The sequence below is a fragment of the Pseudochaenichthys georgianus genome, chromosome 1, assembly GCF_902827115.2.
Source record: "Pseudochaenichthys georgianus chromosome 1, fPseGeo1.2, whole genome shotgun sequence".
Taxonomy (NCBI): Eukaryota; Metazoa; Chordata; class Actinopteri; order Perciformes; family Channichthyidae; genus Pseudochaenichthys; species Pseudochaenichthys georgianus.
Window position 1 is genome coordinate 28,419,449 of NC_047503.1, and position 25,588 is coordinate 28,445,036.

The 25,588-nt window shown below is 39.1% G+C and overlaps 4 protein-coding genes across 6 annotated transcripts; 2 read left to right on the forward strand and 2 right to left on the reverse strand.

Annotated features, from left to right (window-relative positions):
- Window positions 1–493: 493 nt before the first annotated feature.
- Window positions 494–5,776, forward strand: emp1 (epithelial membrane protein 1). The gene is made up of 5 exons (XM_034081852.2): window positions 494–624; window positions 1,389–1,479; window positions 2,636–2,735; window positions 2,976–3,116; window positions 4,398–5,776. The coding sequence occupies exons 2-5, from the start codon at window positions 1,405–1,407 to the stop codon at window positions 4,556–4,558; spliced, it is 477 nt and encodes a 158-aa protein (XP_033937743.1). The 5' UTR covers window positions 494–624; window positions 1,389–1,404; the 3' UTR covers window positions 4,559–5,776.
- Window positions 5,465–10,106, reverse strand: f8a (coagulation factor VIII associated). Its single transcript, XM_034081827.2, has 12 exons — window positions 9,967–10,106; window positions 9,526–9,572; window positions 9,255–9,327; window positions 8,512–8,671; window positions 8,029–8,097; window positions 7,794–7,914; window positions 7,599–7,691; window positions 7,310–7,374; window positions 6,910–6,991; window positions 6,740–6,786; window positions 6,316–6,371; window positions 5,465–6,210 (listed from the first exon to the last, which is right to left on the reverse strand). The coding sequence occupies exons 1-12, from the start codon at window positions 10,023–10,025 to the stop codon at window positions 6,129–6,131; spliced, it is 954 nt and encodes a 317-aa protein (XP_033937718.1). The 5' UTR covers window positions 10,026–10,106; the 3' UTR covers window positions 5,465–6,128.
- A 47-nt stretch (window positions 10,107–10,153) lies between these two features.
- nfam1 (NFAT activating protein with ITAM motif 1) lies at window positions 10,154–15,212 on the reverse strand. Of its 2 annotated transcripts, none has more exons than XM_034081838.2 (7): window positions 15,134–15,212; window positions 14,734–14,984; window positions 14,036–14,302; window positions 13,204–13,325; window positions 12,735–12,851; window positions 10,774–10,884; window positions 10,154–10,675 (listed from the first exon to the last, which is right to left on the reverse strand). In XM_034081838.2, exons 2-7 carry the CDS (start codon window positions 14,825–14,827, stop codon window positions 10,613–10,615), a joined length of 774 nt encoding a protein of 257 aa, XP_033937729.1. In that variant the 5' UTR covers window positions 14,828–14,984; window positions 15,134–15,212; the 3' UTR covers window positions 10,154–10,612. The 2 variants fall into 2 exon arrangements, with proteins under 2 accessions (XP_033937729.1, XP_071059095.1); XM_071202994.1 differs by having other exon boundaries at window positions 14,734–14,891; window positions 15,134–15,206.
- Window positions 15,213–15,338: 126 nt separating this feature from the next.
- Window positions 15,339–24,723, forward strand: LOC117454173 (uncharacterized). 2 transcript variants are annotated; one of them, XM_034093305.2, is made up of 5 exons: window positions 15,339–15,445; window positions 18,200–18,253; window positions 19,045–19,175; window positions 19,381–19,510; window positions 23,486–24,723. In XM_034093305.2, exons 3-5 carry the CDS (start codon window positions 19,061–19,063, stop codon window positions 23,805–23,807), a joined length of 567 nt encoding a protein of 188 aa, XP_033949196.1. In that variant the 5' UTR covers window positions 15,339–15,445; window positions 18,200–18,253; window positions 19,045–19,060; the 3' UTR covers window positions 23,808–24,723. The 2 variants fall into 2 exon arrangements, with proteins under 2 accessions (XP_033949196.1, XP_033949190.1); XM_034093299.2 differs by lacking the exon at window positions 15,339–15,445 and adding an exon at window positions 17,151–17,777.
- The last annotated feature ends 865 nt before the right edge of the window (window positions 24,724–25,588 follow it).

The window sequence follows — 25,588 nt, forward strand, 5'->3', positions numbered from 1 at the left end:
AAAAGTAACAATTGTAAAAATAAAACTGTACACTAACAATGCCGTACAAATATCAAATAAAAAACATAGATGGTCAAATGATGATTGTAAAAAACTATACAATGATGAGCAGTCACCTATATAGTGCAAAACATAGTGGCTGATCATTTGCAAGTTATTATTGCACATTGTTATTAATATTGCACATGATTTAAGCTGAAAGTGTTTGTAATGATGATAATAATAATTGTGGCCAGAATGTAACAAAGATGTGACACTCAGGTAAGAAATCTCCCGAAAAATAATTGAGCTTGAAGCAGTCTGTAAGGAAGGTAATTGAAGGAGAAAAAGAGGTGATAAAAACCAATGAGACAATGAATGATTAGAAGACTCTGATCCTCTTTACGCACCGTTTGGAGATGAAGTGGAGATGAAGGGGTGGAGCACAACCTAAAGGTTTTTGGTTCGTCTGGACATTTCATTGAGGGGAGAAAAAAATAAACTTTCTGGGTGGGGCTTGGTCCGAGGAAAGAGAGGGAATGGAGAGTGAAAACAGGGTGATATGTGTGCTGTGAATTCAAAACTGGGTGGGTCTACACTGTTTCACATTTCCCAAAACCTCCCGGCGCATTAAAGTACTTACAGGTAACGTTCACAGCAATGTGTTTTACTTTGTTAAGTTATTGTTTGTGTACAAGACGCTGTAGAACGCTCTTACGTATGGTGTGTGTGTTTTTGTCGCTGTGTAGAAAAGTTAACTATAGATTTTCTTGAATGGTGCGGATGTGACTGAGCGCAAAAAAGTTTGGTAAAGAACAAGCAACTTCAACTCTGTAGATGAATGCAACGTATCAGTCAAAAGTGTTTATAAAGTGTGTAAAAGTTAGAGGTGTGTTTTTATTTTTGGTTTTCTGTCGTCGTATTCTCGCGCTCTTTTCAAAGTTGTTGACTAGGACCTGTGTGTGTGTGCGTGTGTGTGCGTGTGTGGCACCTATTTGGGAATGCCCTCACAGTCTAAACAAATGCGCATTTCTTGTAGACGGAAACAGACTAAAGCAGTTAAGAAAGTCGTTAAACCAACGGATAAGTGTTTATTTTGGGGGTTACAAATGACAGGCAACATACATGAGCTGTTATTCAAGAAATACATAAAATATGTGAAACTAGTGGTTGTGAAGTGTGTGGCAGCAGATGTGCGTTTTTCAAAAATGTGTCCTGGCTGGTGCGAGTTTGGGCTTGCATGCAGCGTCTCTCTCTCTGTCCGTTTTTTTTTCACTTTGTGACGTTACAGTTTTAATGTGACAGCTGTGAATGGTTGCTTCCTCACAAGCCTTTCTTATATAAGTCTGTGCTTGGAAAATACATAATGGTGTGCATCCTTCCTTTCCCCCCCCCCCCGATGTTTTCAGTTTTCAGAAGGCCAAGATGTTGATGCTTGCAGGAATCGTTCTTCTGCACATTACCACTATCATCCTGCTGCTGGTGGCCGCCATTGATAATGTAAGTGGATTAGCTTTATCTTTTGTTTTCTCATTTAACACACTCACAGTGCTCAGAGGAAGAACAGGAGGCTGATAATGGGCTAATAAATTCCAACCAAATGGCTCTTTCCAGTGCTGGAATGTAACAGTACATTTACCCAAGTAGGCCTTCTGCAATTAAATACATTTCAAGGTAATTGTATTTTAAATATCCTTTATTTATCCTTGTATGCTACTTTATACTTCGATTTAACTACATTTAAGAGGGAAGTAGTGTAGTTTGATATCTCCACTACATTACGTTATTCCTCCCATTCCTGTCCAGTGAAAACCATGTATCAGAGGTGTTGCTTTTGAGTGTTTGTTATAAACAGAAGGATTCTCCCAATTTCTCCTAAAAAATAGTTTTTATCAAATTAAATTCTTAAAAAACCATTGCATCAGCTGAAATTGCTCTGTTGTAAGAGATACAATCTTACAGGGCTACAAATATATGAAGATCTTGTGGAATATGAAGTGTTGCTGTAATTAAAACTGACCAAGAGGGTATAAAGGAGTTTAAATGAGCAGAACTACAAACTTCTACAGCCATAAAATACAACATTAATGCAGCAGTAATATTAATCAAAAGACGGAAAAGGAAATTGTACTTCTCATTGAGTCTAGTTTTTATACTTTTTGTAAATGCGGCTGATACTTACTTTTACTTGAGTAACATTTTAAATGTAGGAATTTTTTGTTTTTTGTAAATTATTTGTACAGTTTTACATTAGCACTTGAGCTTGAGTAAAGGACTTTAATACTTCTTCCACCACTGGCTCTTGCACAATTTTCCAAACTCCCAACATTATACAGTATATACATTTATGGAGGCAAAGGGCTGCACGTGTGTCATTAAACCACTTGGAAATACCCAGAAGTCAAATGTCAAAATATGTTTTTGGTATTTTGCCACACACAGTGTTGCAAAACATACAGACAGACTTTCACCAGCTCTTACAGAATATGTAAAAAACAAACAGCCAACTCAATAAGAGCGGGAGGGGTCACTGAACAGGAAAATAATTGAATGACAAAATACTCAAACAAAGTATTTATTTACATACGTGGTGCAACCATGTATGTGTCTTCATATTATGTTATGTATTCATTCTTACCTTCCTGTGTGTCTTCAGGCCTGGTGGGTCACTAACACAGTGTCCACTGACTTGTGGGGCAGGTGGGAGTTGGCAAACTCTGCATGGCATTACACCAACCTGAAAGACTATCCTGAGGGTAAAGTTCATATGTTGACTTGATCTGAAAGGAGATTCAATGTTTTAAGCTGTAGAAACAGAAAGAATGCTGATTAGAAAATGTGTATCTTCTACAGTATGTAAATATGTTTTCTTTAACTACTTTATGAATGTTAATGAGCAGACCAGTTATAGTGCTGAATGATGCACATTTACACTGTGCTAGCCTCTGTCTTGTTGTGAGTCCTTCACTGACTGTTTTGTCATCCCGTTGTTGCAGAGTATCTCCAGGCGGTGCAGGCCACCACAGTGCTGGCCTGTATCTTTGCCATCCTGGCCTTGTTTGTGTTCGTAGCTCAGCTGTTCACCCTGCCCAAAGGCCAGAGGTTTACCTTCTCCGGCATTTTACAGCTAATCTCCTGTAAGTAACCCTGAGTCAAAAGTCTAAATTGCATCTGGAAAAAATGTTTATTTGCTTTTAGCTGAGATTTGTTCATTTCTATGGAGGATGTTGGGCAAATGCTTGACTTTTTAGACATGTAGTTCTCTGAAAATATCAATAACTTCATTTAATAGGACATGACTGACCGTACAACATATTGAAATTCATTAACTTTCTCTTCAAGGACATTAGGAATATCAGCATGTGTAGTGGTAAAACAGACATGGATGCAGATACAGATCCACATACAGAACATTGACTGGTTTTCCGTAGAATCTCAGGCCTTAGTGGCATAGCTGCAACAATTAATCGTTTAAGTAATTTATCTTGCAAATATGGCATAAAATGCGGTTTTACTTAAAATCTTTGGGTTTCAAACTCACAAAACCAAACATTTAAACACATAACCTTAGATTTTGAGAAACCTCGATTAGCATTTTTCACATTTTATAGTCCAAAATATAGATTTGGAAAATAATCAGCAGTCTAATCTATAAAGAAAAAAATGGTTGGTTGTAGCCAGAAATTTGATTGAAAGTCGGTAGGGTTGAGATTGTATTGTCATCATGTCTTGATTATTTTCTCAAACTTCAGCCTTTCGATCTTAAATATAAAACTGAGATGGTATTTTCAGGAAATTTGAAGGTGCCAGAAACCAAAATAATTTATTTTGAGATGCAGAGATTTGCACAACAAGTGAAAGTTCAAAAATCTGTAAATATATATTTTTTATAAAAGTAGTTGATAATGTCTGCATCTAACAAATTATTTATTGATATCTCATAAAAGAAAAAATATATATATTGTAAGGACTGGGACAAGAAAGGCTTTCCTCCTTACTGATTGTCGGCAACATTAAAGTATTTCAAACTGAATGGTGAGAAAAATTATCGATATCACATTAAGATTTCATGCTGTGACAGTTTTCTGTAGAATTCAACATATGCATGGTTAAAAGAGCTTTGAACTACACTAATCTGTATGTCACAGTATAATAAAGTAAAGAGGGTTAATGATGGATTATATTTGACACTGCTGCTAGTTCATACAAATACTTGAAGTGTAAAAGTAATGGACTTTGAACATGTTTCTAATGACTATCTTTGGTAAATTAGAAAAGTGAAACTGCCATGTTTCTCATTTAGTTGTAATTGCACTGAAACTGTCCTTGTTCATGAGTGTTATCTCATAATGGGAAAAATAATGACTTCTTAATAGCCTGTCGTGTGTATTTGACAATACTCTCCTTCTCCCCTGCAGGCCTGTGTATAATGATAGCAGCCTCAATCTACACGGCCGAGCTTCACCCCAACGAGACGGAGGGGGGGTTCGGACACTCCTACGTCCTGGCCTGGATCTCTTTTGTCCTCACTTTTATCTTAGCCATCACCTACCTCATCCTGCGGAAGAAGAGCGAGTAAGAGGATGAAAGGAAGGAGGGCAGGCCAGAGATCATGTTCTCAGTTTGAGTTTGGGAAATGAAAGAAAAGGATTTGTTTAAAAAATTGGAGGAAAAAATGTAAGATCTTTGATCTACATCTGCAGCTAAAAAAATAGGAGGGAAGGGGGGGTTTATGTCCAATTGCTTACAAGAGCCATTTGTTTAGATTTAGATTTTTTTTTTTATGGAAATGGAAGTCCTGCTTGCATTACATGAAGGGCTGAACTTGACGATATTACTTCACTGATTTCTATTTGATGAAAGGGCAATATTTCACTGAGTAGAGCAGCGCAGTGCAACACAAGGGATGGTGCAACCTTTAAAAGTGCTTGTTTAACCATAAAATAATTCATAAATCAATGTTCTTTTATAAAGTAGTTACATACACATTTGGAGAACTGTCCATATCAGTTAGTAATGTAAAGGAGTAGTTTGAACTCTGGAGAAAGATGGTCTTTCTTGCAGAGAGGATGGATGCCATTCTGACTGAGATAAAGATTGGAAACAGTTAGCCAACCACCAAGTGTGAAATGTATAATTGTTGGTTTTAGGACTGATATCAACTTGACTGTTCGTTTGGTAAAGCGCTCATCAAAAAAACAAGAAGCTAGACAGCGTTAGAGGTGCTGGTTTGTGGATTTGGTTACCGTTTGACTAGTTTCCATTTGCACACTTTTGCTAACATACAGTAATAGGACAGGTATCAAATATTTTCATCCAACTCTCTGCAAGAGAGGAAGAGAATAGCTTACCAGAGCACAAACAATTTTTTAAAGAAAGCAAAGGCCCTTTTAAGATTTAGCAGTAGAAAGTACTTGTATCTGTGAAGGTATGGCAGGTGGGAGAAACTACGGGATTCCTGTCTAACAATCAGGAAAGACAAGCCTTAATACACAGTATAAGTTTAATCATGTATCCTTATTTTACAACTGAAGGATAGTGTATCTTTTTGTTTTATGTACATTGTAACCATTATATTTTTGTAACATTTTGTATTGAGTGTTTTTGGTTGATTTTGTGTCTGTGGTTGGCTGCTATCATAAGAAAGGTACATGCAATTTGTACAAGTGAACAAGGGATGGAGGACAATGGTGTTTCATTTCACCATAATTCAAAACTATGCAGTAGGTTTGTGTGTTTGTAATTACATTGGAATTGAAGCCATATCATTTATTAATAAAACAAATCATAACACAAAGCCTTCATGTTTCATTTTTTAACTGCTATTAATGCAACAAAGTCACTGTTACATAATAAATATGGATCAATTCAGTAGCCATAACTCACAAGACACAAGATTATATTAAAATTAATTTAAACTAACTGAAATTAGCATCCTAAATAAAAACACTTCTTGAAAATGCTATTGGATTTTCACAGACTGCTTAATAAGGTCAAAAGTTTCGCATTGCAATCATTTCTGCAAGTTACAACATTGAGGTTTTGAAAGCAAATCTTCCTCAGGCCTTACAACAGACCCAGTCAGAAACAGGAATGTTCCGTTATATAAAGTATCGCTCCCAGAGGAAGTGAGTAAAACCTTGACTGCACTAAATGCCTTGGCCAGACGGCGTGATGCGCTCCTGAACCACCAGATGGAGAAGATGGTTCTGCTCAGCACTCAGAAAGGGCCTGAGGAGAAGAAAACACATAATGAATATGGAAAATTAAGATTGAGAAGCAATAAAAACACTGCTCAATCCCCCACCACATGATGGAACTTTTCTGAATGCTCACCATAGCTCAGTCTGAAGAGACTTGAGGGACTCTGTGTCTTTCTCCTGACACGCCATCTGCAAAACAGATTCACTGTTATGCACTGCACAAATAAAACCATAACTGCAAAATTAGATGACCTTGAAAAATTCCCAGGATTTTGTCAAGGTTTAAGCTAATTTTTTACATTTTTCAATACTGTGTATAGAGTCTGTTCTGAATAAACATCAATCTGGAACCTTGAATATTTTATAATTGCGTCATATTGAAAGACACATCAAAGTCTGAACACTGACATTGAATGCTGCAAATAGAAAATGATAATTTCATTGTCAAAGGAAGGCAAACTTGAGCACAACTCTGTGGTGAATGATTTTCCTGTATGAGACAGGAAGGATCAGGAAATCCTGTGAACCGTTCCAAGAATGTGAATGATGAAACTCACCACCACAGACTGCAGGAGCAGGAAAACATTCTCAGGCAGGAAGGTCACTGGAGGAGAGGAAAAGAGCCACGTTTACACCACTTCAAATACATGGCACTCAATAAAAGACAATGGTTAGAAATCACACCCTGTTGCTCTAATATCTTGAATGAATAGTGCGCTGCATTCACCTTGGCTGTGAGGGTCGAAGGACTCCCACGCGTACCTCTCCAGGGTCTGGGCATGTTCTGGTAACAGCTTCTGAGGCGGAGGCTGGACAGGAAGACAGCAATGTTGGACCGTTAAAGTGTATCTGCACCAGTAAATACAAATGCAACAAATAGGAATTTTCTAAAATTCAGATTTGCCGTTAGCACTATAATTGACAAACATTTTTGTACCCAACATGTACATGTTTGGAAAATGTTAATGTATTTGTACTGTATTTATAATAAAACATAGAAAGTTAGATTAACAAGTTCTCCTGAAAACCTTGATGTTAAGATGTTTCCTACTCCACTCATTTTAGGCTTGCAGGTGTTACAAATTATAATATAATTATTGAAATATAAAAACAATCAACAAGCTTACCTCAAGCAACATCAGCAGCAGTACTCTGGAGACCTCACATTTTGCCACAATGTCCAAAAAAGCACCTTTTTTTCCAAGGACAATTAAGATACAGAAGAGAAATGTATTCATTTTCTTATTAGATCCAGCTTTAGATGTTTGTAATTAAAACGTTCTTCGCGCTACATTTGTTCTGATGACATTAAAGCCTACATTTAACCTGCATCATTGGCAATCCATTTATATTTAAGATTATTTTATGCAGGTAGAGCCTAAGATTATTATTTTGTATATAAATTCAGAGCCTCACCAACGGGGGTGCTGATGCCTGGAAGCTGCAGTCCTCTCTCCTGGCACGTCAGCTGCATCTCTGTGAACACTGACAGAGCACCGTCGTAGTCACCTGCAAAACACAAGAGACATGAAGGCTCAAACTGCAGAAAATCAAGAAGAATCTCACATAAAACACACATCAACTACATATCAGAAGACAAACTGAACTCACGTGTTAGTATTTTACACGTAGCCATTTCTCCCATTGACAGCAGCGCTTCAATGGGCGTCTGTGTCTGCAGCTCTGCAGCCCTCTGGTAATGGACGATAGCCTCCCCGGGTCTGTTCATCTCCTGTTGAAACCACAGAGGGGGAGAGGTTAACAGGTCAGTTTAACAACAGTATATACAGTTACAATCAAAGCAAAGATAATTTATCGTTTTTACATCTCTGATCCAAAGTTTTACCTTCAGTGCGTTGCCCAGTTCTAGACTCAGGCTGGCTGCCATCACAGGCTGGTTCATCTCAATGTGCACCTGTAACCCATTCATACGTCAGCATTATCTTACAGTCTATATGTATAGAAATGTGGAAACAATCGGGAATGTACTTTGTAATTTATTCTGCAAACCATAAATATGTAGTCCACGAGAATTGAATACAGTATATACAACTATATACTCTATGAATACCACATTATCCACATTAAATGTAAAACGAATTGAATTACTACTGTTCAAAGATTCTCTCCCCACCTCCCTCTTGTTGTTTTTTTAGTGTAAATATTTTGTAAAAAAAAGGTAACAAAATGCTAAATAAACAAAGCTGGAATCCAAAACGTTCTATAGATATTGCAATTTTGTTATCGTGAATTCTTGCAATAATAAATGTGTAGTGACTAAATGATAACAAGGCAGCCTTACTTCAAGCATTATAAAAATAGGAATCACCTTGATGGCAAAACTGTAGCAGTTGAGAGCAGCCTGGAGATGCTCGTCAAAGCCCGGGGCCTGCAGTGCCCGGTTCTCCTTCTCAGACGTGAGGAACAGGCGGGCAGCATCGGTGAGGGCCAGCGCCTCTCCAGGAGCATTAAAGAGAGTCTGCTCACACCTGCAGTGAGACGTTCAGGATGGGTAACAACAACAGATGAACATGACACCCATATGTGACTGTTGAACATTCTATACCAAAGCCATGCACATTTAGAAGTCTACTCTTCTGGGTCAGCTTTACACAAAATATGGAGCTTGGCTTGAGGGATTTGATCCCTTGCTGCCACAGGAAAGATAATGTCAGCCACTGTTGGGTGATGCGATCTAGATTAGAGTCAACAGTGTCTCAAAGATGTTGGATGTTGTTGATGTCAGAGTGTGTTTAGGGAAGTAGACCCATTCAACACCAAACTGGGAAAACCCATGCTTTATGGGCCTTGCTTTGTGAAAGAGGTCCCACGCAGAAAAGGGCCAAACTGTTGCTAATGTAAAGTAGGAACCAGGCCACATTATGTAACATTATGTATGTTGTACCATATACTTTTCTCTCGATTACAAATGGGTGGACAACACTAAAATCATCTGCAATACATAATGAACACATACGTTGGGCTTTAGAATGTATCTTTTATTCTGTTAAACACTGACCTGGTTTAGGTCAATATGGTGCAACATTTATGAGTTTACACTTGTCCACTCACCGAGCCATGGCCAGGTTACAGAAAGCCGCATACTGAAGGCAGTCCTGCTGCTTCAGCTCCTTTGCTAACTGACCTGAACACAAGTGAAAACAGGGAAATGCAAATTGAGAAGAAACTGATGATATATATTATAGATGATATGAAGGAGAACAAGGAGAAGGCCGATGTTGGTGTCATGTCGTGCGTAATGGACACATACTGTAATGTTGACACCATAGGTTGACACACAGTAGAAGGTAGCGTGGGGTTATTCAGAGATACTGTCACTTACCAAACTGCTCACTCGCCTCCGCTACATTGGGTTTCCGGAGAAAACGTCTGCGACAAGGAAACAAAAGCCTTTCAATTTTCTAAAAATATTACACTAAGAAAGCTCAACCAAATACACTTAATCTAATATTTGAGGTGCTTAACATTTGAATGAATGATGCCTCGGTAAGTAGGGTTAGCTAGCACGGATGTAACTATTAGCTGTCGAATAACGCCATAATTCATCAGTTACTATCATTCATGAACTTAGCACTTAACACATATTGACATGATATCTGCATTAAAAACTACAATCATGCACACAAAGGTAGGTTAAATAGCGTAATGTGACGTTAGCCTAACATAGCTTCTTAGCGTCTGCAGCATTATTGTCTCGTAACGTTAGGCTATTCCTAATATTCTGTCATCAATCCATATGAAATGATGAAACTCAAAGCCTTACTTCTTTAGTTTATTCGACACAGCACGGTATCTCGCCAGAAAATCGCCCTCTGCAGCCATGATTAACCCAGAAAAACACAACAAACCGAATCAGGAAGTGCAGCTGAATGGAGCGTTGCCACTGGCTCGTAGAATCGACACCTAACAATGTGATTGGTCCGCATAGCCCATATCAAAGAATGAAATGCCACAATTAAAAAACTTTATTACAGCCTCAGGTTACAGATAAAATACAATACACTACTTGGAATAAAATACATACGAAGCATGTTTAAAAATAAATTGCATGGGTTAAAAAGAAATAACTTAACTTTACCTAATATACTTATCCGTATGCACAGTAATCATTATAAGCCCAAAATGATTTTAGTCATTAATCTTGAAAATACATTCTTAAATTAGACACGTAGCTTGTAGATTACTCCTCATTCAGCCACAACACATTTAAATGAGAAGATACGTTGCAGGAATCAGACTCTGTAGCACACGTCTGTACAGTTTTGAGGAATTTATGCTATTTTTTTAATTGTGCTCCTGTGCATTTGAAAGAGAAACATATTATAACATGATAATTTAATTTGAAACATTTGCACTCACTCTGGCCCTGATGGTCAAACAAAGCAACAATTCACATGGTTATTTATGATTCAAAAATTCTCATAGACACACTCAAATGTGCCTTCATTCTGTTCTTGTGGGGTTTGTGGCATCTGTGGAGAAAGTACAAGACACGTGATCAACTACAACAAAAGCTTGGTTTTTCTTTTATAACAGCAAAAGTGACGAATAACCTGAAGTCCACACTGACCTTTTCTTGCGGTTCCTTTTTCTTGGGTTTAGCTTTTCTTTGGTTTGGCTCTTTCTTAGCAGCTGAGTGGTCCAGCACATCATAAATGGACCTGGGTCGAGTCTCGAGACTCTGAAAGAAGTTTTGTAATACATTGTCAACAAATGTGAAAAATGAACGTGAATGCAGTGAAGATGGTCGACAGAAAAGTATTGTGTTAGTTGAATTCAAATGAAAAGCGTCTGTCTCTATTCTCTTGAGAAACAACGTTCTTACTGCCAGTGATGTACCTGAACGCGTTCAATGAACGATCGTTCATGAACGCGTTCATATTTTGGGCGAACGTGAACTGAACGTACTGTATTTCCGCTAGATGAACGTAATTGAGAACGCGTTCATTCTCAGCGCTGTATAACGGCGTTCAAAAGTGCGTTCATTCTCAGCACTGTATTATATAACGGCGTTCAAAAGTGTGCCAGATTTCATATGCCTTTCAGCCGAAAACCCAGTTAAAACACACCGTAAACAGGCTTCAGAATAATGCGGAAAACCACCCAATCTGGCAACAGCAAGCTGCCTGTGACGCGTACGCGCCTGTCACCCCTGGATGTCGCACTAAAATATAAATATACTAAATATATCAGACTCCTCACAACAAACAATGTGGAACCGCGGAACCGGCGAGCATTGAATGAAGTATGGACGAAGCCGAGAGCAGCTGCAGCAGCACTCGCTCAGAGTGAGACTCTACGGCAGGGGTGGAGAACCTCCGGCCTCCGGGCCGTATACGGCCCGCGAGACAATTTGGTACGGCTCTCGAGGTAATTTATAAACACACGCAAAAAATAAAAAAATGAAAGAAATCTAGACCGCAAAAAAATTAAACAAGCGAGTGCCTGTTTTTCCTGGCCAAGGTTAGGGTCCTTGAACACAACACGAGCCTAACGTGTCATCACGTGGTATATGTCTCGACTGAAAGGGGTGCAGTTCTGACGGAGAGCACCAGAACGCCACTCCAGCACTTCAGAAATTGCAGTACCGATAAGTCCATACACATGCCGCAGTTTCTGCGTGTCTGTGTCTTTAGTTGAAAGCCCAGTGGCGATCTGCTCATCTGTCATACAGTCAATAACTGTGTTGTTATCATTAGCATCTGGTTAGCTAGCTATGCTAACGAATATAAGAAGCTTTGTCTACAACCAGTGAGGTAAAGGCACATCTTTATATGATCATTATAGTTATCAAAAAAATAAGAGAATAAAGTAAACAGGTATAAAATACTATATGACAGTTATTAATAAAGAAGAATACAGTTTGAAAGGGGAGTGATTTGTCAAATATCCATAAATTAAAAGAAAATCTGTTTACAGTTGTGTTTGGGTGTTGAGAGATGTGTCCATAGATCTCCTAATGTTGCTCTCAAAGTGCACCAGATTTATGCTTTTAACTTCAACATTTAAAAAAAAATCTTCCCAGGGGAGCATGCCCTCCGGACCCCCCTAGAGGAGGTTAGGTCTCCCCCCACTTAAATCATGTTCACATGGATAGGAAACTAAATACATTTGCACACATCTTGTGTCCATATCTTTCTGTTTTGGTGGTCACGCCACACCCTACACGTGCATGCATACGCGAGTCATGGTGAGATATCTGGATTAGGAGGTTGCTTTTTCTTTGCACAGAATGAAATGAATGGGCTGTGATTTTATTTTTTTAAGCAGAGGTCAATAACTTGTACGGCCCTCTGAGGATATTGTAAACATTGAAATGGCCCATTAACATCGTACAGGAGACAAATAATAGCTCGCAGCAACTTATTGAAAAAATAACTATGAACTATAAATTAGTTCATTTTTGAAACCATGAACTTTAGTTCAACATTTTGAACTATGAACTATGAACTGAACTAGTTCATTTTAAAATGTGTGAACTGTGAACTGAACTAGTTCATGTAGAAAGTGAACTTTCCCAACACTGCTTACTGCATAGAAAGACGTAGAAGGAGCTGTTATTGCATCCATGTTGTCTTCCTCCACCTCTCTCTGCTGCATTTCTTCTCTGTTCTGCTTTCGTTTTCTGCCGCTGTCACCACGTTCTTTCTACAAAAAGGTAATTTTATGCATCAAGAGAAAAATGAATATCAAAACTGGATTACATGCAAATTAGACTAAAGCACATGATTCAGTTTTTGTTATGTCGCAGTTACCTCTTTAGGTTTGTGTCATGTGAATGGAGTAAATTCAATGCTTGAATATAATAATTTGCACAAAATAATCTGGCTTTATAGGACAGACCTGCCTTTAGACTTGAGCTATGAAAACACCAGTCATAGGATTAGGTAACAATGAGGTTTTGATAAAGGACTCAACTTCATCTGGAGCTTTAAAAACTAAACAACAAAACTGCCTGTCACACAGCAATATTCTCACATTGCAACACGTTGTTTCTTACCCCATGTCCTCTGAAGACATATACTGAGCCGACCACACTGAAAACCAGCAGCACCCCCGTGAAGACGGCGACCACGATGATCCCTGGGTTATCCATAAAGACCTGCTGCCTGTAGCCCTCATCTGGAAAAACACCATTTAACATTTGATGTCAGTATGTGAAGCAATGTTTCATTAATTGGCTGATTTGGGCTTTTTTGTATGTAAACTGAACACTTTCATTCAGCATCAGTACTAGCACTTGTGGCTTTGCACTTTACTGAACAGTACTTTCCAACCTGAAGGGTCCCAACATAAATCTCAATGGTCACTTAAAGGACAACAAAAACATTTATTCTGTCCCACAAAAACAAATCTGTTCATTTAGAAAATACGAAATTGAGTTTTTCTTGTAAAATATACAAAACAGATTTTGAGGGGCTCTAAATATCGACATCAAAACGCATGTCCACTCAATGGAAAAAAAACGAATCCAACATTATTACATTTGTTGGAAGCTAGCTTTAGCAAACATTGTGTAAAAAAAACGTTCTCTAGCAAAGCCAAGCAGAACTCTGTTTATGCCTCAATCTGTTGACACTGGCATGTATCCATCTGATAAAACTATCACCTTTTCTTCACTACACATTTATGCTCATTTAATCTAAATCACTGTTTTCATCTGGTCAGTCTTGAAATTGATAGTCATTTTTAATCCTATGCTATCCAATGCTTTGAAACTGAAAATGAAGAGGATCAGTATAAAATCTGGTATTACCGCAAATCTTAACTCCTATAAAAAAAATCTATATAAATTACATTTTTCATTCACATTCTCTTCTTTTAGTACTCACCTCTCAGACGAAGAAACCAATTCACTTTGGCTGTTTTATATTGGCAGCTGTATTCTCCTGAAATGCTCAGGGTTTTCAGCTCCACTGGTAACCTGCGCTTCTCTGCCAGGCTATTCTCAAGGATTACAGAATCATATATCTTGTTTTGGAGCGGGTTGGAGCATGAGAAGGAGTCACGGCTTTGGTTTGCTGGCATTGTCAACCAACAGATAATGTGGAGATCTTCGCCTTTTATTCCCACAAACACTGAGCGGTCCATGCTGAGTTCTGTCAGGAGACATGACATAGAGTACAAAGAGGAAATGTAATCGTTTAATCAGGTAGTGGTTGAACAAAATATCTATTATTAAACAAAAGCACCAACATGCTTTGGTTTGAGTTTCATAAATGTGATGATTTTCAGTTTTTCTCTCTTTTGTTTCAGTAGAGACTAAGTATTTTGTCGTCTTGGCTGGACAAAATAAGTAATCTGAACACTTCACCCTGGTTTTTTTTAATAAACAATTACACATTTATAGATGAAACGATAACAATAAAAACTAAACATAAGATTGATAATAAGAATAATCATTACTTTTTACTTGATTTGAAGCTTAAGAAACACATATGTTCACTTCTTTGGCAGCAAACAATAAAATAGATACGTTAGTAATTTCCAAAGGTTCCATTTCAGTCAAAGAACAGTTTGAATGGCTTACCTGGTGTGCCCATTCCTGTGCATTCAGAAAGGAACAAACAGACAAATATCCAGGTCCACAAGAAAGAAAGATGCCAAACTTGTTGAGCTCCCATGTTCTTATCTTTGGGGTTTTGTAGAGATGTTTATAGTCTTCTATGTTGAGGTTGTTCCACAAATCTATTGAGTGTTTCAGTTTGTCTTGGTTAATAAACTGCAGCGTTGGGTTTCCTGTTTCTGGCAAAACCACTTCCTCAATTTGTTCAGTTTTTTCTGTTATCATTGCGGACACACCAAAGCCCAAATGAAAAGAGCATTAACAACTCTGTTTCATACAAGAGACATTTAACATTAAAGCTTGAAATCAATGAACAGCATAATGTTACATCCACATCATTATAAAATATAATATTACTACTTGCTTTGTATTGTGTTGAATGGGATTATTTCTTGTTGCAGTTCTTCTGTGACATCAGCTCCTGGAAAAGTGAAGTGCAATGTTGGCCTTCCACCACAATGAGACAGTGTTGTTGGGGAAATAAAAGTAAGCCATGAGCCCACACCCAGAGCCATTTAATAGAAGAGTTACGACATCTCCGTTCACTCCAATGGACCACTTTTTTACAGCAATGGCGGATCGTGGAGCCTCTCAATCGTTCCCCGGAAGTTAGCGCCAAGGCTGGCAGAGCTGTGGAGTTGCAGCATAATACACCGTTCGTGACGGACTTTTAAAGGTAAGAAGAAGTTTAAAGATGTATATTGCGGATATTATCAGTACATCTGATTCAAATGAACATGTGTATTAAAGGATGTCAGTGGATTATCCCTAAATTAGTAGATTTAGGGAACGTTTACAGATAACAGATTAAGCTAGCATACCGAAGCAAGTTAGCAACACACGTTGAACAGCCTTTTAATTGTAAATTCCGTTCTCTTAATGTCATTTCGTCTGTCTACTATAAGTAGTTTGTTTGAATGTAATAATTATGTTGTTTGTGAAATCATTTATTGAAAAATTAATCTGAACTTTTTGATCTGTTACTGAGTTTTAAACATCAGCATATCCGGTCATAGTCCGGTAATTACCTGCTAACGGAAACTCTGCTACACAATTCTTATTATTCTTATTATTGAAACATGACCGGTAAGTTTCAAATTTGCCCGGTAAAATAAATTCTTTCCGGACATTTGACCGGCAAGAAAAAAATCCTAGCAGAAACCCTGTGTGTGTGTGTGTGTGTGTGTGTGTGTGTGTGTGTGTGTGTGTGTGTGTGTGTGTGTGTGTGTGTGTGTGTGTGTGTGTGTGTGTGTGTGTGTGTGTGTGTGTGTGTGTGTGTGTGTGTGTGTGTGTGTGTGTGTGTGTGTGTGTGTGTGTGTGTGAGGAATTCAGCTGAAGGTGTCAAACTGCCTGTTGTTAATGTGAACCATGTGGCGGCTGGTGGAGACCTCTTCACAGCAGTAACTCTCGGAGGCTGCCAGGAGAGGTGTGCACATGTGGAACTGCAGTGGTAATCATTATATTTGAACTCTGTTTGTTTGTCTGTTTTTCTCACCCCAACTACCTCATTTATGCCTCCTTCTTTCTTCACTCGTAACTAGATTTTATTACCATTTTCTTTCTTGGCTACATTAGTGGCCAACTCTGACCTCACCACAGCCGCAGCATGAAAACAGACACAGAGAGCTGGAATAACATCTGGATGCCAGTCAATAGAGAATAATTTGTTCCATTTCATATCCCGTCTGCTGCACGCCTATCTCCTCTCTTTCTTGGGGCTTATAAAAGATAATTTAAGCAAAACAAACATCTATGCACATGCAGATCTTAAAACAAAACATATTTACATATCAAAGACTGTGAGTGTTGCATTGAAAAGAACATTTGAAATTATTGTACATTAAATGTCTGATATTCCCTGATGTCTACATGGTGGTAAATAAATAGGAACGTTACCTGCAGTTTTGAGAAGCTGACACAGTATACTCAGATCCACCACAATTCAGAGGGAAAGTTTTACTTTTTACGTTTATTTTGCAACAGTAGTTTCTTATAGGTTAAACTCCAAATTATATAGTATTTTAAAAGAAACGCCACCTAAACTTGCCATAACTTCAAATGTCTTGTTTGTCCAACCAAACGTTTGAAACTTAAAAGTAGTTTTAAAATGTCTTGTAAATACTTGTTTTTTTTTATTTTGATATACTTTATTAATCCCCGTGGGGAAATTGTTTCTCTGCATTTGACCCATCCTAGTGTTAGGAGCAGTGGGCAGCCATTTTGAACAGCGCCCGGGGAGCAGTGTAGGGAACGGTGCCTTGCTCAGGGACACCTCGGTAGCACTTGGTCTTGCCGGGACTTGAACTGGTGACCTTCCAATTGCCAAGCCAAGACCCACCACCGCTCTAGTTATATAATATTTTTGTAATGTGTAACAGCTACCTAAGGGATCTAAATTCTTCTTACAGTAAGAAGCCCTTCTCAGATACACTGTATTATATTTCGATAATTGTCAATGATTTAAGCAGCATTTTATTGGAGCTGATGGAAGAGGAGCTGGACGACAGGAAGCAGAGAATAGATGGAAAAGATCTATAACTTAAATTTGAGGAGAAACTGGATCCTGCAGCGGAGTGAGATCACGGCTTGGACACATATCCCTGTCTGTTCCACAGAGGGCTGAAGAGAAAAGAGAAAACGAGGTCAATTATGAGACTTATCTGAAAGAAGAGGAAGTGCCACATATCTGTCAGCAGCTGGTGTCCAAGTTTCAGAGTGTAGGAGTTGTGCGTGTGTAGCAGTTTAAAGAAAAGACAGCTCTCTACAAATCAGGAGTTTTTAACCTGTGCGTTGGACCTGCCACACTCTACTTATTATATCACAGCTGGGAGGCGAGGGGGGAAAGAGCTGAGGTGAAAATAGGCGAGAGAGAGAAAGACAAGGGAAGAAATAATAAGAAAAGACCGGAGCATTGTCAGAGTGGAGAGGCGACAGAAGCATATGTATTCAAAATACTTTGGAGAAGGACTTCCTGCTGAGATTTGAAGCATCATCATCATTTCAAAGTCGTGAGTATCGGCTCATTTGCTCTCCAGCTTGTGATGCTTTACAAGTGAACTGTTAGTTTGTAAAGTTACGATTTTTCAGCACATCACACTCATCATAGTGAAGGGACACATGTTATCGGCTTGATTTTCAGTTATGTGTTTGTCCAGATGTGAAAAGTGAGATTATAGCCTGGCTCATTTTCACGGCGCCTTTCATCAGCCCCCAAATTCATATTCTCTGAAAACATTTATAATACCTCAACAATGAGTCATCAACGTATTATTGTCCAGTGTGATTCAAAGACTGTCATATGGATGCAATCCTGCTTTTCCTTTTTTTTTTTATCTTTTCTGGGTCGCATGAGGAGGTCGACCTCCTCTCTTGTTTTTCCTCTCACACACCTGGAGTTGATTGGAGTAAAAACACTCTCTTTGTTTTTCAGATCAGACTGTGTTCATCCTCTAACAGAAGCACAGGACTGTTAAAGGACTTCAGAGTAAGTGCAATCTTTTGAGGGATTTCTTTGTTATTCGTTAAAAGCACAGGGTATTTGTAATTGATTTATGGATGGTTTTGAATGTTTAAATAAATAAAGACACCTAGCTGTACAAGTTGAGGGAGAAGTATCAAACCCTTTTCTTAAAAGAGAAGAATACCACAGTGTCAAATATGCTATGAAGGTAGTTTGTAGAAGTAAGCAGCAAAAACTATGAATTATGAAGATGTGTTGTTAAAATATTCTGTTAATGTTGTATATTCATTAGCTGCAAGAAAGCGAAAAAAAAATATGCCTTTAGCCATCAAATGCATGCCATTTCATAAACTGACCATATGTGTTTCCCATTTTACATGTTAAATCTTAATCTACAAAGTCAACAATGTGGTCAGAAAAAAATATATGAAAGATAAAAAGTATAAAGTAGCATAAAATGAAAAAGTAGAAGTACTTGCAAATATGGTTTGCCCCCAAAATAATTGCAACAAAAGGTTTCTTAATGTATTATTGTATTTTGTTGCAATTTGTTGGGGGGTAATGTGTTTTTTCTCCATATATATGCAGCTGCCTTTTATTCTATTATGTCACTCTCCACCACGGGTTACAATGTGTGTGCACACCTGCTAGCTGCCGATATTTTTCTGGCTGTACAGCACAAGTAGTGTGTCTGCGTTTCATCACTTCTATTATTTATTTCTGTGTGTGTTTTGTATTAGAAGAGAAAAATGTCAAGAAGTGTATCTGTTCAACAGACGACCTGTAGGTTTGTTTTTCTCTCTTTCTTATCAAAGGGGGAAGTTTCTCATCATGGCCCCTCCCTCTGTGTTGATGCTGCTCATGGTGGTTGCTGTGGTAACTGGGGCCCGTGCAGCCAGTGAGGAGAACGAACTGGATTATGGGTACTGGAACTACAGAGAGGGCGGTAAATCACGAGCCTCGTTTGATTACCTCACATTGTAGTGATACAAGGCCTGTAGAATCATTGAAGATGTGAATTATGAAAATGTTGAGGTATTTGGATCTTTAAATGATTTCTCAGCACATGTGCCTATGATACTCATGATTCAGCCATGCTGTTTGGATTGTAAATTGAAGCCTGATGATGGGGTGTGATGGTTTGGTTCCAGCCGACAGTGTGAATGTGGCCTCAGTGCGCAGTGTGACCAGAGTTTTGGACGCATGGGGAAAACGCATCTTCCGTGAGATCAAGACTCTTCTGCACTCTCAGCCCAGCACACTGCTGCCAGACTACTCCAGGTAACTCCAGGTCAAACACACACAATGTGACACTTTCGGCCTCTAGGGGTCACTTTAGTGAAAAAATTAAGCAAAGTAGTTGGTGCTGTTGTAAAGGAGAGTGGGATCATGGGAGTCTTCTCCCTCGTCATTACTGTCATTGCTGTTTATTTCCACTTCATTGTATATTCCAGGGAAGATTTAGGACCCCGTGACTTAAACCAGTAAAAACACTGAATAAATCAGTTTCACAAGGGAGCTGCTCAGCTGTTTGCTCAGCTGGTTTATCTAATATCTAAAGATCAAGGCATTCAATGACTAAAATCCTTCATCTTAAGTAGGCTATAATGGCTAAAAAAGACTGAGATCCAGAAAGTAGCACTTTGGTGCGATTCAAGAGACTGGCAGGCGCGTTCACACCGGAGTACTTTTCCCGTTTAGTTCCGTTAGTACCCCTTATTTTGCGTTCACACCAAAAAGAGTACTTAGTGCCGGGAACTTTTACCGCAATTTTTAGTGCCTGCTGAGAGGTGGTACACTCCTGGGGGGAAAAAGTGCCCCAGTTCTGATTGGCTGGGCGAATTGCAAACCACGCCCCGTAAAACTCTGAAATGTTTTGTCGAGCCGCCATTTTATTATCCTTGCATTAGCATTATTAGCATTAGAATTCGCCCAGCGCACAAACGCAGAGAGACTAACTTATGGCAACACAAAAGAAAACATGGGAGCGGTGGAGCAACACACTCTCACTCCCTAAGCGTCCAGGAGCAACGTTTGATCAGTGTCCGTGGCGTCCAGTTGTGACGCTCCTAAGCTCCTTCAGCGTCATAAAGGGAGGCAAATAGCTTTCAACTGATTGCAATGTATTCCCATCTGCGGCGGGATTTGACGCTCATGGAAGCACGGCATTCGTTTGTGTCGGCTGCCCTTAAAGGCAATGTGAGCGTCCATTCCCATTGGATAACGGAGAATTGTACACCCGGAAGTAAGTATTCCTCTTACTGTCGATTGATTTTACAGTGATATCTGCACTACTCATCGACTAAAAAACACCAGATTATCCTTGTTAATTACATAACATTGATTGGTTTAAATTGTGTGCAATGCTTTTGTATTTTTCCCCTTCGATTTCGGAGAAACAAATATTTTATTTATAAGACAGAATCCCCAGCTATCGTTTGGACTACACCATGTGCTCTGTTTGACAAACCCCGTTTTTTTCACCATTCATTCCAATGGCTGGCTTCTATGTCACCTGATCTTCAAATTTCTCCCTGCAGAAAAAGAAAACATGGCCGAACTTCATTTTATTCTCGGTGTAAAATGCCTATTTTAAAGTTAGTTTGGCCATTAAAATGCGTTTTGATGTCATTTGATGCGAGAAATATGAGTTGTTATTTCAGATTATGTGTGCAGTGGATGTACATGATCTTTAGTTTGCTAGTTATTACGAAGATTACTTCAGGAAATCGCGAAGTTTCCATTGTTACCAAGGTGGTTGCTAGGGACGCTGCTATCGATATTATTTCTGTTATGTTGTGTAACTGTTTAATGGTGTTATCTTTATTGCTACCCCCTTCCCCGTCAATGTATAGTGTTGGTCCACAGCGCAAACATTATTAGTTTAACAAAATCCGCATCTGAAGATAGCCTACGTTATTTCCCCCTGTGCAATTCCAGTCTCACATCTCACAGCACATCGTCATTAACAAATACTGGAAACAGACCGAAAACATTTAAAAAAAAAATATATATATACTTTATTCCGAGTGTGCTTGCTTTTCTCTTTGAAAGTCATCACATAACGGCATTGTAATACACGGTTCGGCTGCATTAAATATTACATATCTGCCGTAGTTCTGTATTTATAGAGCCCTGATGAGAAGACTTCTAGACAAACATGAGGAACTGAAAACGTGACGTGAATCATAAATATATCAGCCATTAAACAACATCTTACATTTCTTTTCACACAATACGTCTCCTTGCAGTATCAACACTAATTCGGCTGCCTTTTATATTTGATCCAATTGGTAGATAGGCTGTATTTACACCATAAAGGTGCACAGATGATATAAAGAGACACCTAGTGGTTAAAGCATGTTATTGAATTTCATTATTTTTATTATTAATAGGATCCCTATAAAGTATATTCATTACTCGTTATTCTCTACTAATAGTTAATTAAAGACTGTATATAATGACTATTTTGCACATCTCTTTCAAGATTTCAAGATTTTCTAAGGTTTATTGACATATCATATAGGCCTACACAACTATGGTGTAGTTATGCATTGAATGAAAAACTTGGGTCGCAGGTTCCTCAACAGTGCATTACAAGACATCTATCAATATTTGTGCATACCTCCAGCAATGTTAACTATGTTGAAGCACTTATTTTAACTGATATTATACATAATGTATTATACTCTTATAATATGTATGTAGATATTTCATCTCCGGCCTTGTCAGGTATTGAACAATCAATAAATAAAGAACACAGAATTGTTAAATATAAAACACAGAATTTGTGTGATTATACTAAATGATTTACAAATGCGGTGGACCCGTTCAAATCCAGTTTTGGACAGTCTGCCGTGGTTCCATCCCATTTCAAGTGCTGTTCGAGAATCGGCTTAACCCTCGGAGCACACTCTCCAATCACAGAGCTTGAGGACTATCACGGGGTTTGTCAAACAGAGCACATGGTGTAGTCCAAACGACAGCTGGGGATTCTGGGTAGTGTAGTGTCTTCTGCCATCCTTTACTCAGAAAAAATATTTGTTTCTCCGAATCGAAGGGGAAAAATACAAAAGCATTGCACACAATTTAAACCAATCAATGTTGTGTAATTAACAAGGATAATCTGGTGTTTTTTAGTCGATGAGTAGTGCAGATATCACTGTAAAATCAATCGACAGTAAGAGGAATACTTACTTCCGGGTGTACAATTCTCCGTTATCCAATGGGAATGGACGCTCACATTGCCGACACAAACGAATGCCGTGCCGAATGCCGTGCTTCCATGAGCGTCAAATCCCGCCGCAGATGGGAATACATTGCAATCAGTTGAAAGCTATTTGCGTCCCTTTATGACGCTGAAGGAGCTTAGGAGCGTCACAACTGGACGCCACGGACACTGACCAAACGTCGCTCCTGGACGCTTAGGGAGTGAGAGTGTGTTGGGTGGAGATGAGGAGGTGTCGGCGTTCTGGCGATTTACTCGGAAGGCTTTAGTAGAAGCTGCTGGGAGTCCCAGCAGCTTCTACTGAAGCCAGTCCCCAACTCCGGGGACTTCCGGCTGGGGACTTCGGGTGGCAGTATACGCCGTGAAGTTGTTTGCGGCCTGCCAGTAAACCCAAAGCAGAAGAAGAAGAAGTGACGTCAGCGGTTCATTTGCGTAATCTTCCCTCAGGGAAAAAATGTGCGTGATGTTGAGATGCCCCTGGAAACTCCGAATAAACTTTACGCTAACCATTTTCTAAGGGAAAAGTAATGACAAACGTAGAAACACATTTTATTGAGCTTTTTACATAATATAAAAATAAAAAGTTTAAAAACAAGTCACCATGTGAGTTCAGTAGTCCAATCAGGTGCCAAGTGTCACACTCATTAATCCTATGATGAAAAGCCATACCCCTTGAATACAAAAACTGCCTTTGAAGACGTCGCCTCCATTAGCTATAACATCCACACACTGCATTAGTATATGTTTCTTAGAGGAGTGGCTTTGGGAGGCCTTAACGGTGGGACTGTGAATTTTTCAGATGGATAAACATACTATAAAAATCTAGCTGCTCTCCATACCCAGTTTAAACCCTCTTCAGCCAGGCTAATGTTATGAGTGATACTGAAGAAAATAATCAGAGTTAGTAATGTATTGTAATGCTTTGATAATCCTCCCAAGATATTTTAATCACCCACCCTGTCACGACACACTGGTATCAAGATATTTAAGTATAATATATCATATCACCTCCCCTGTTCGTCCTGTAGGGTGCGCCCTCTGTCCGAGTCCGTCCACGACCTGTTCAGAGAAGTCTCCCTACTGCGCAGGCGCATTACAGAGCTCTCGAATCGCCTAGCAACCCTGGAACCGTTCCTCCGTCGCCACGGCTACTGGGAGGAGGGGGAGGAGAGGGCGCGAGGCGACCGGGCGCATGCTCCTCAGATCCTGAGAGGAGAGGTCGCGAGCCTGGCCCAGTACACCGCGAGGACCCCACCGAGGGGGAGTCGGGTGGTGAGCAGGAGACGGGTGAGAGTGAAGAGCGGGGGAGTGAAGCTGATCCAGAGAGAGATAGACACACTGACACACTGAGAACTCCTGCATATATATAATATACTGAGATATTTTGTATATACAATACGACATACACATATTCACTGCTTGTCTTATAAGATCATACTTTTTTTCTGGTTTGCATTTGTCAATAAATAACTGTAGCATAAATGATTGGCACACTGACACAGAGAACAACTGCATATATTATATAATATAGATTATTTTATATAAAATATTTAAAAAAAAAGATTGCATGGTCAATTACGGTAACTTTTGTGATTATGGAAATTAAAATGTAGAAAATATTTTAAAATACTGTTTTTACCGTCAAGTTTTTACCGGAAGTCACCAAAAACTGCGTAGGTAGCAAAAGGCAATATGATGATATGATTGATTGATTGATTGAAGGCATTTTCGGCAACAGGCTAAATTAACAACATAACTCACCTTATTCCTGTTGTTACCTGTTCAGGTACACATTTTGGCGAGACGAGACGCTTAAAACCAGTGAGAATTGTTATTTTATATTTACCCCCCATCTTGTCTGTAAGGGTATCGGGAGGGACAAGTGAGTGTGATTCCATTCCATTCTTCATAGTTTGGGAGGGGAGAGGGAGACTCTTCTTTTATGATTTAAAATCAGATTTTTGTGAGCCCGAAAACCTAGATAACTGATAACAGCACCCTTTTAACTCTAATGCCTAATGCATCATACTCTTAAGCTACAGTGACATACTGACAGGACTTGTTGTAGTCCTAAACCCTAACTTTGAATAAGACTTTCCAGAAGCATCTCTCACCACTGTGCTTTGACTAAAAGGGAAACTGAATATAAAAAAACAGTTAATGACTTACATTAAGACACGTTTTTTGGGGCATTTCAAGTTTTTTCAGAAATGTTATTTATAAATGTGTAAATGAAGCAAGTAATTGTTGAATGTTGGAGAAGTTTACAGGAATAAATAGAAAAAGTTATAAAAATACACATTTAAAAATGTCTTTTTTTTTGGGTGTCTTCTTTCTCTGAAAGAAGAGCAAAATAGCCAAAACACTTTAAATTGATCAGTGCATGAAAGAAAAACGTTTTTGCCTGTGAGTGTCACAATATTTTCCAGTTGCATCTCTCACCCCTGAGCTTACTTTATCTCTGCCTTGAACTGCACTTATAAATCCAATGTACCGGTGCACCGTGTCCTCATCAACATGCTGGAACCAGAGGATGCCATGTTGTTGCCACAGGGTGTCAGTGCTCTCCTGCTGCCATAACATGGAATTACAGCTGATTATCGGAGGCTTGATCTTTTGTTTTTTCTCTCAGCTGAAGTCAGGAGCGGTCCTTACGGGCCCAGCAGGGGGTGCCTATTATCTGCTAACATAATTATACTGTTTGTTTGTGTATGGTGATCTTGTGTGTGTGTGTGTGTGTGTGTGTGTGTGTGTGTGTGTGTGTGTGTGTGTGTGTGTGTGTGTGTGTGTGTGTGTGTGTTGTGGGCACAGGCATCAAACTTTATGCCTTCATTAAAACTTTGCAGTGTGTTTCTACAGCAACCAGTTTCTTTCCTCCTCTTGTCTTCTCCACCACAGACTGCAGCATGTTTCTCACGTTTTTAACTTGCATCTGTTGCATATTTGCTGTCGGTCTGTTCCTCTACATGGGTTTCATCTACCCCTACCAAACTTTAATCTGTACATCTATCCCCCTCCCGTCCCTCCGCCTCTACTTCTCTCCTCTGCTACTGTGTGTGGGCGTTATAAGCTCAGGCTGTACTTTCCATTTTGGTATTGTTTTGTCGATGCATTGTTGCATCCAATCCAGT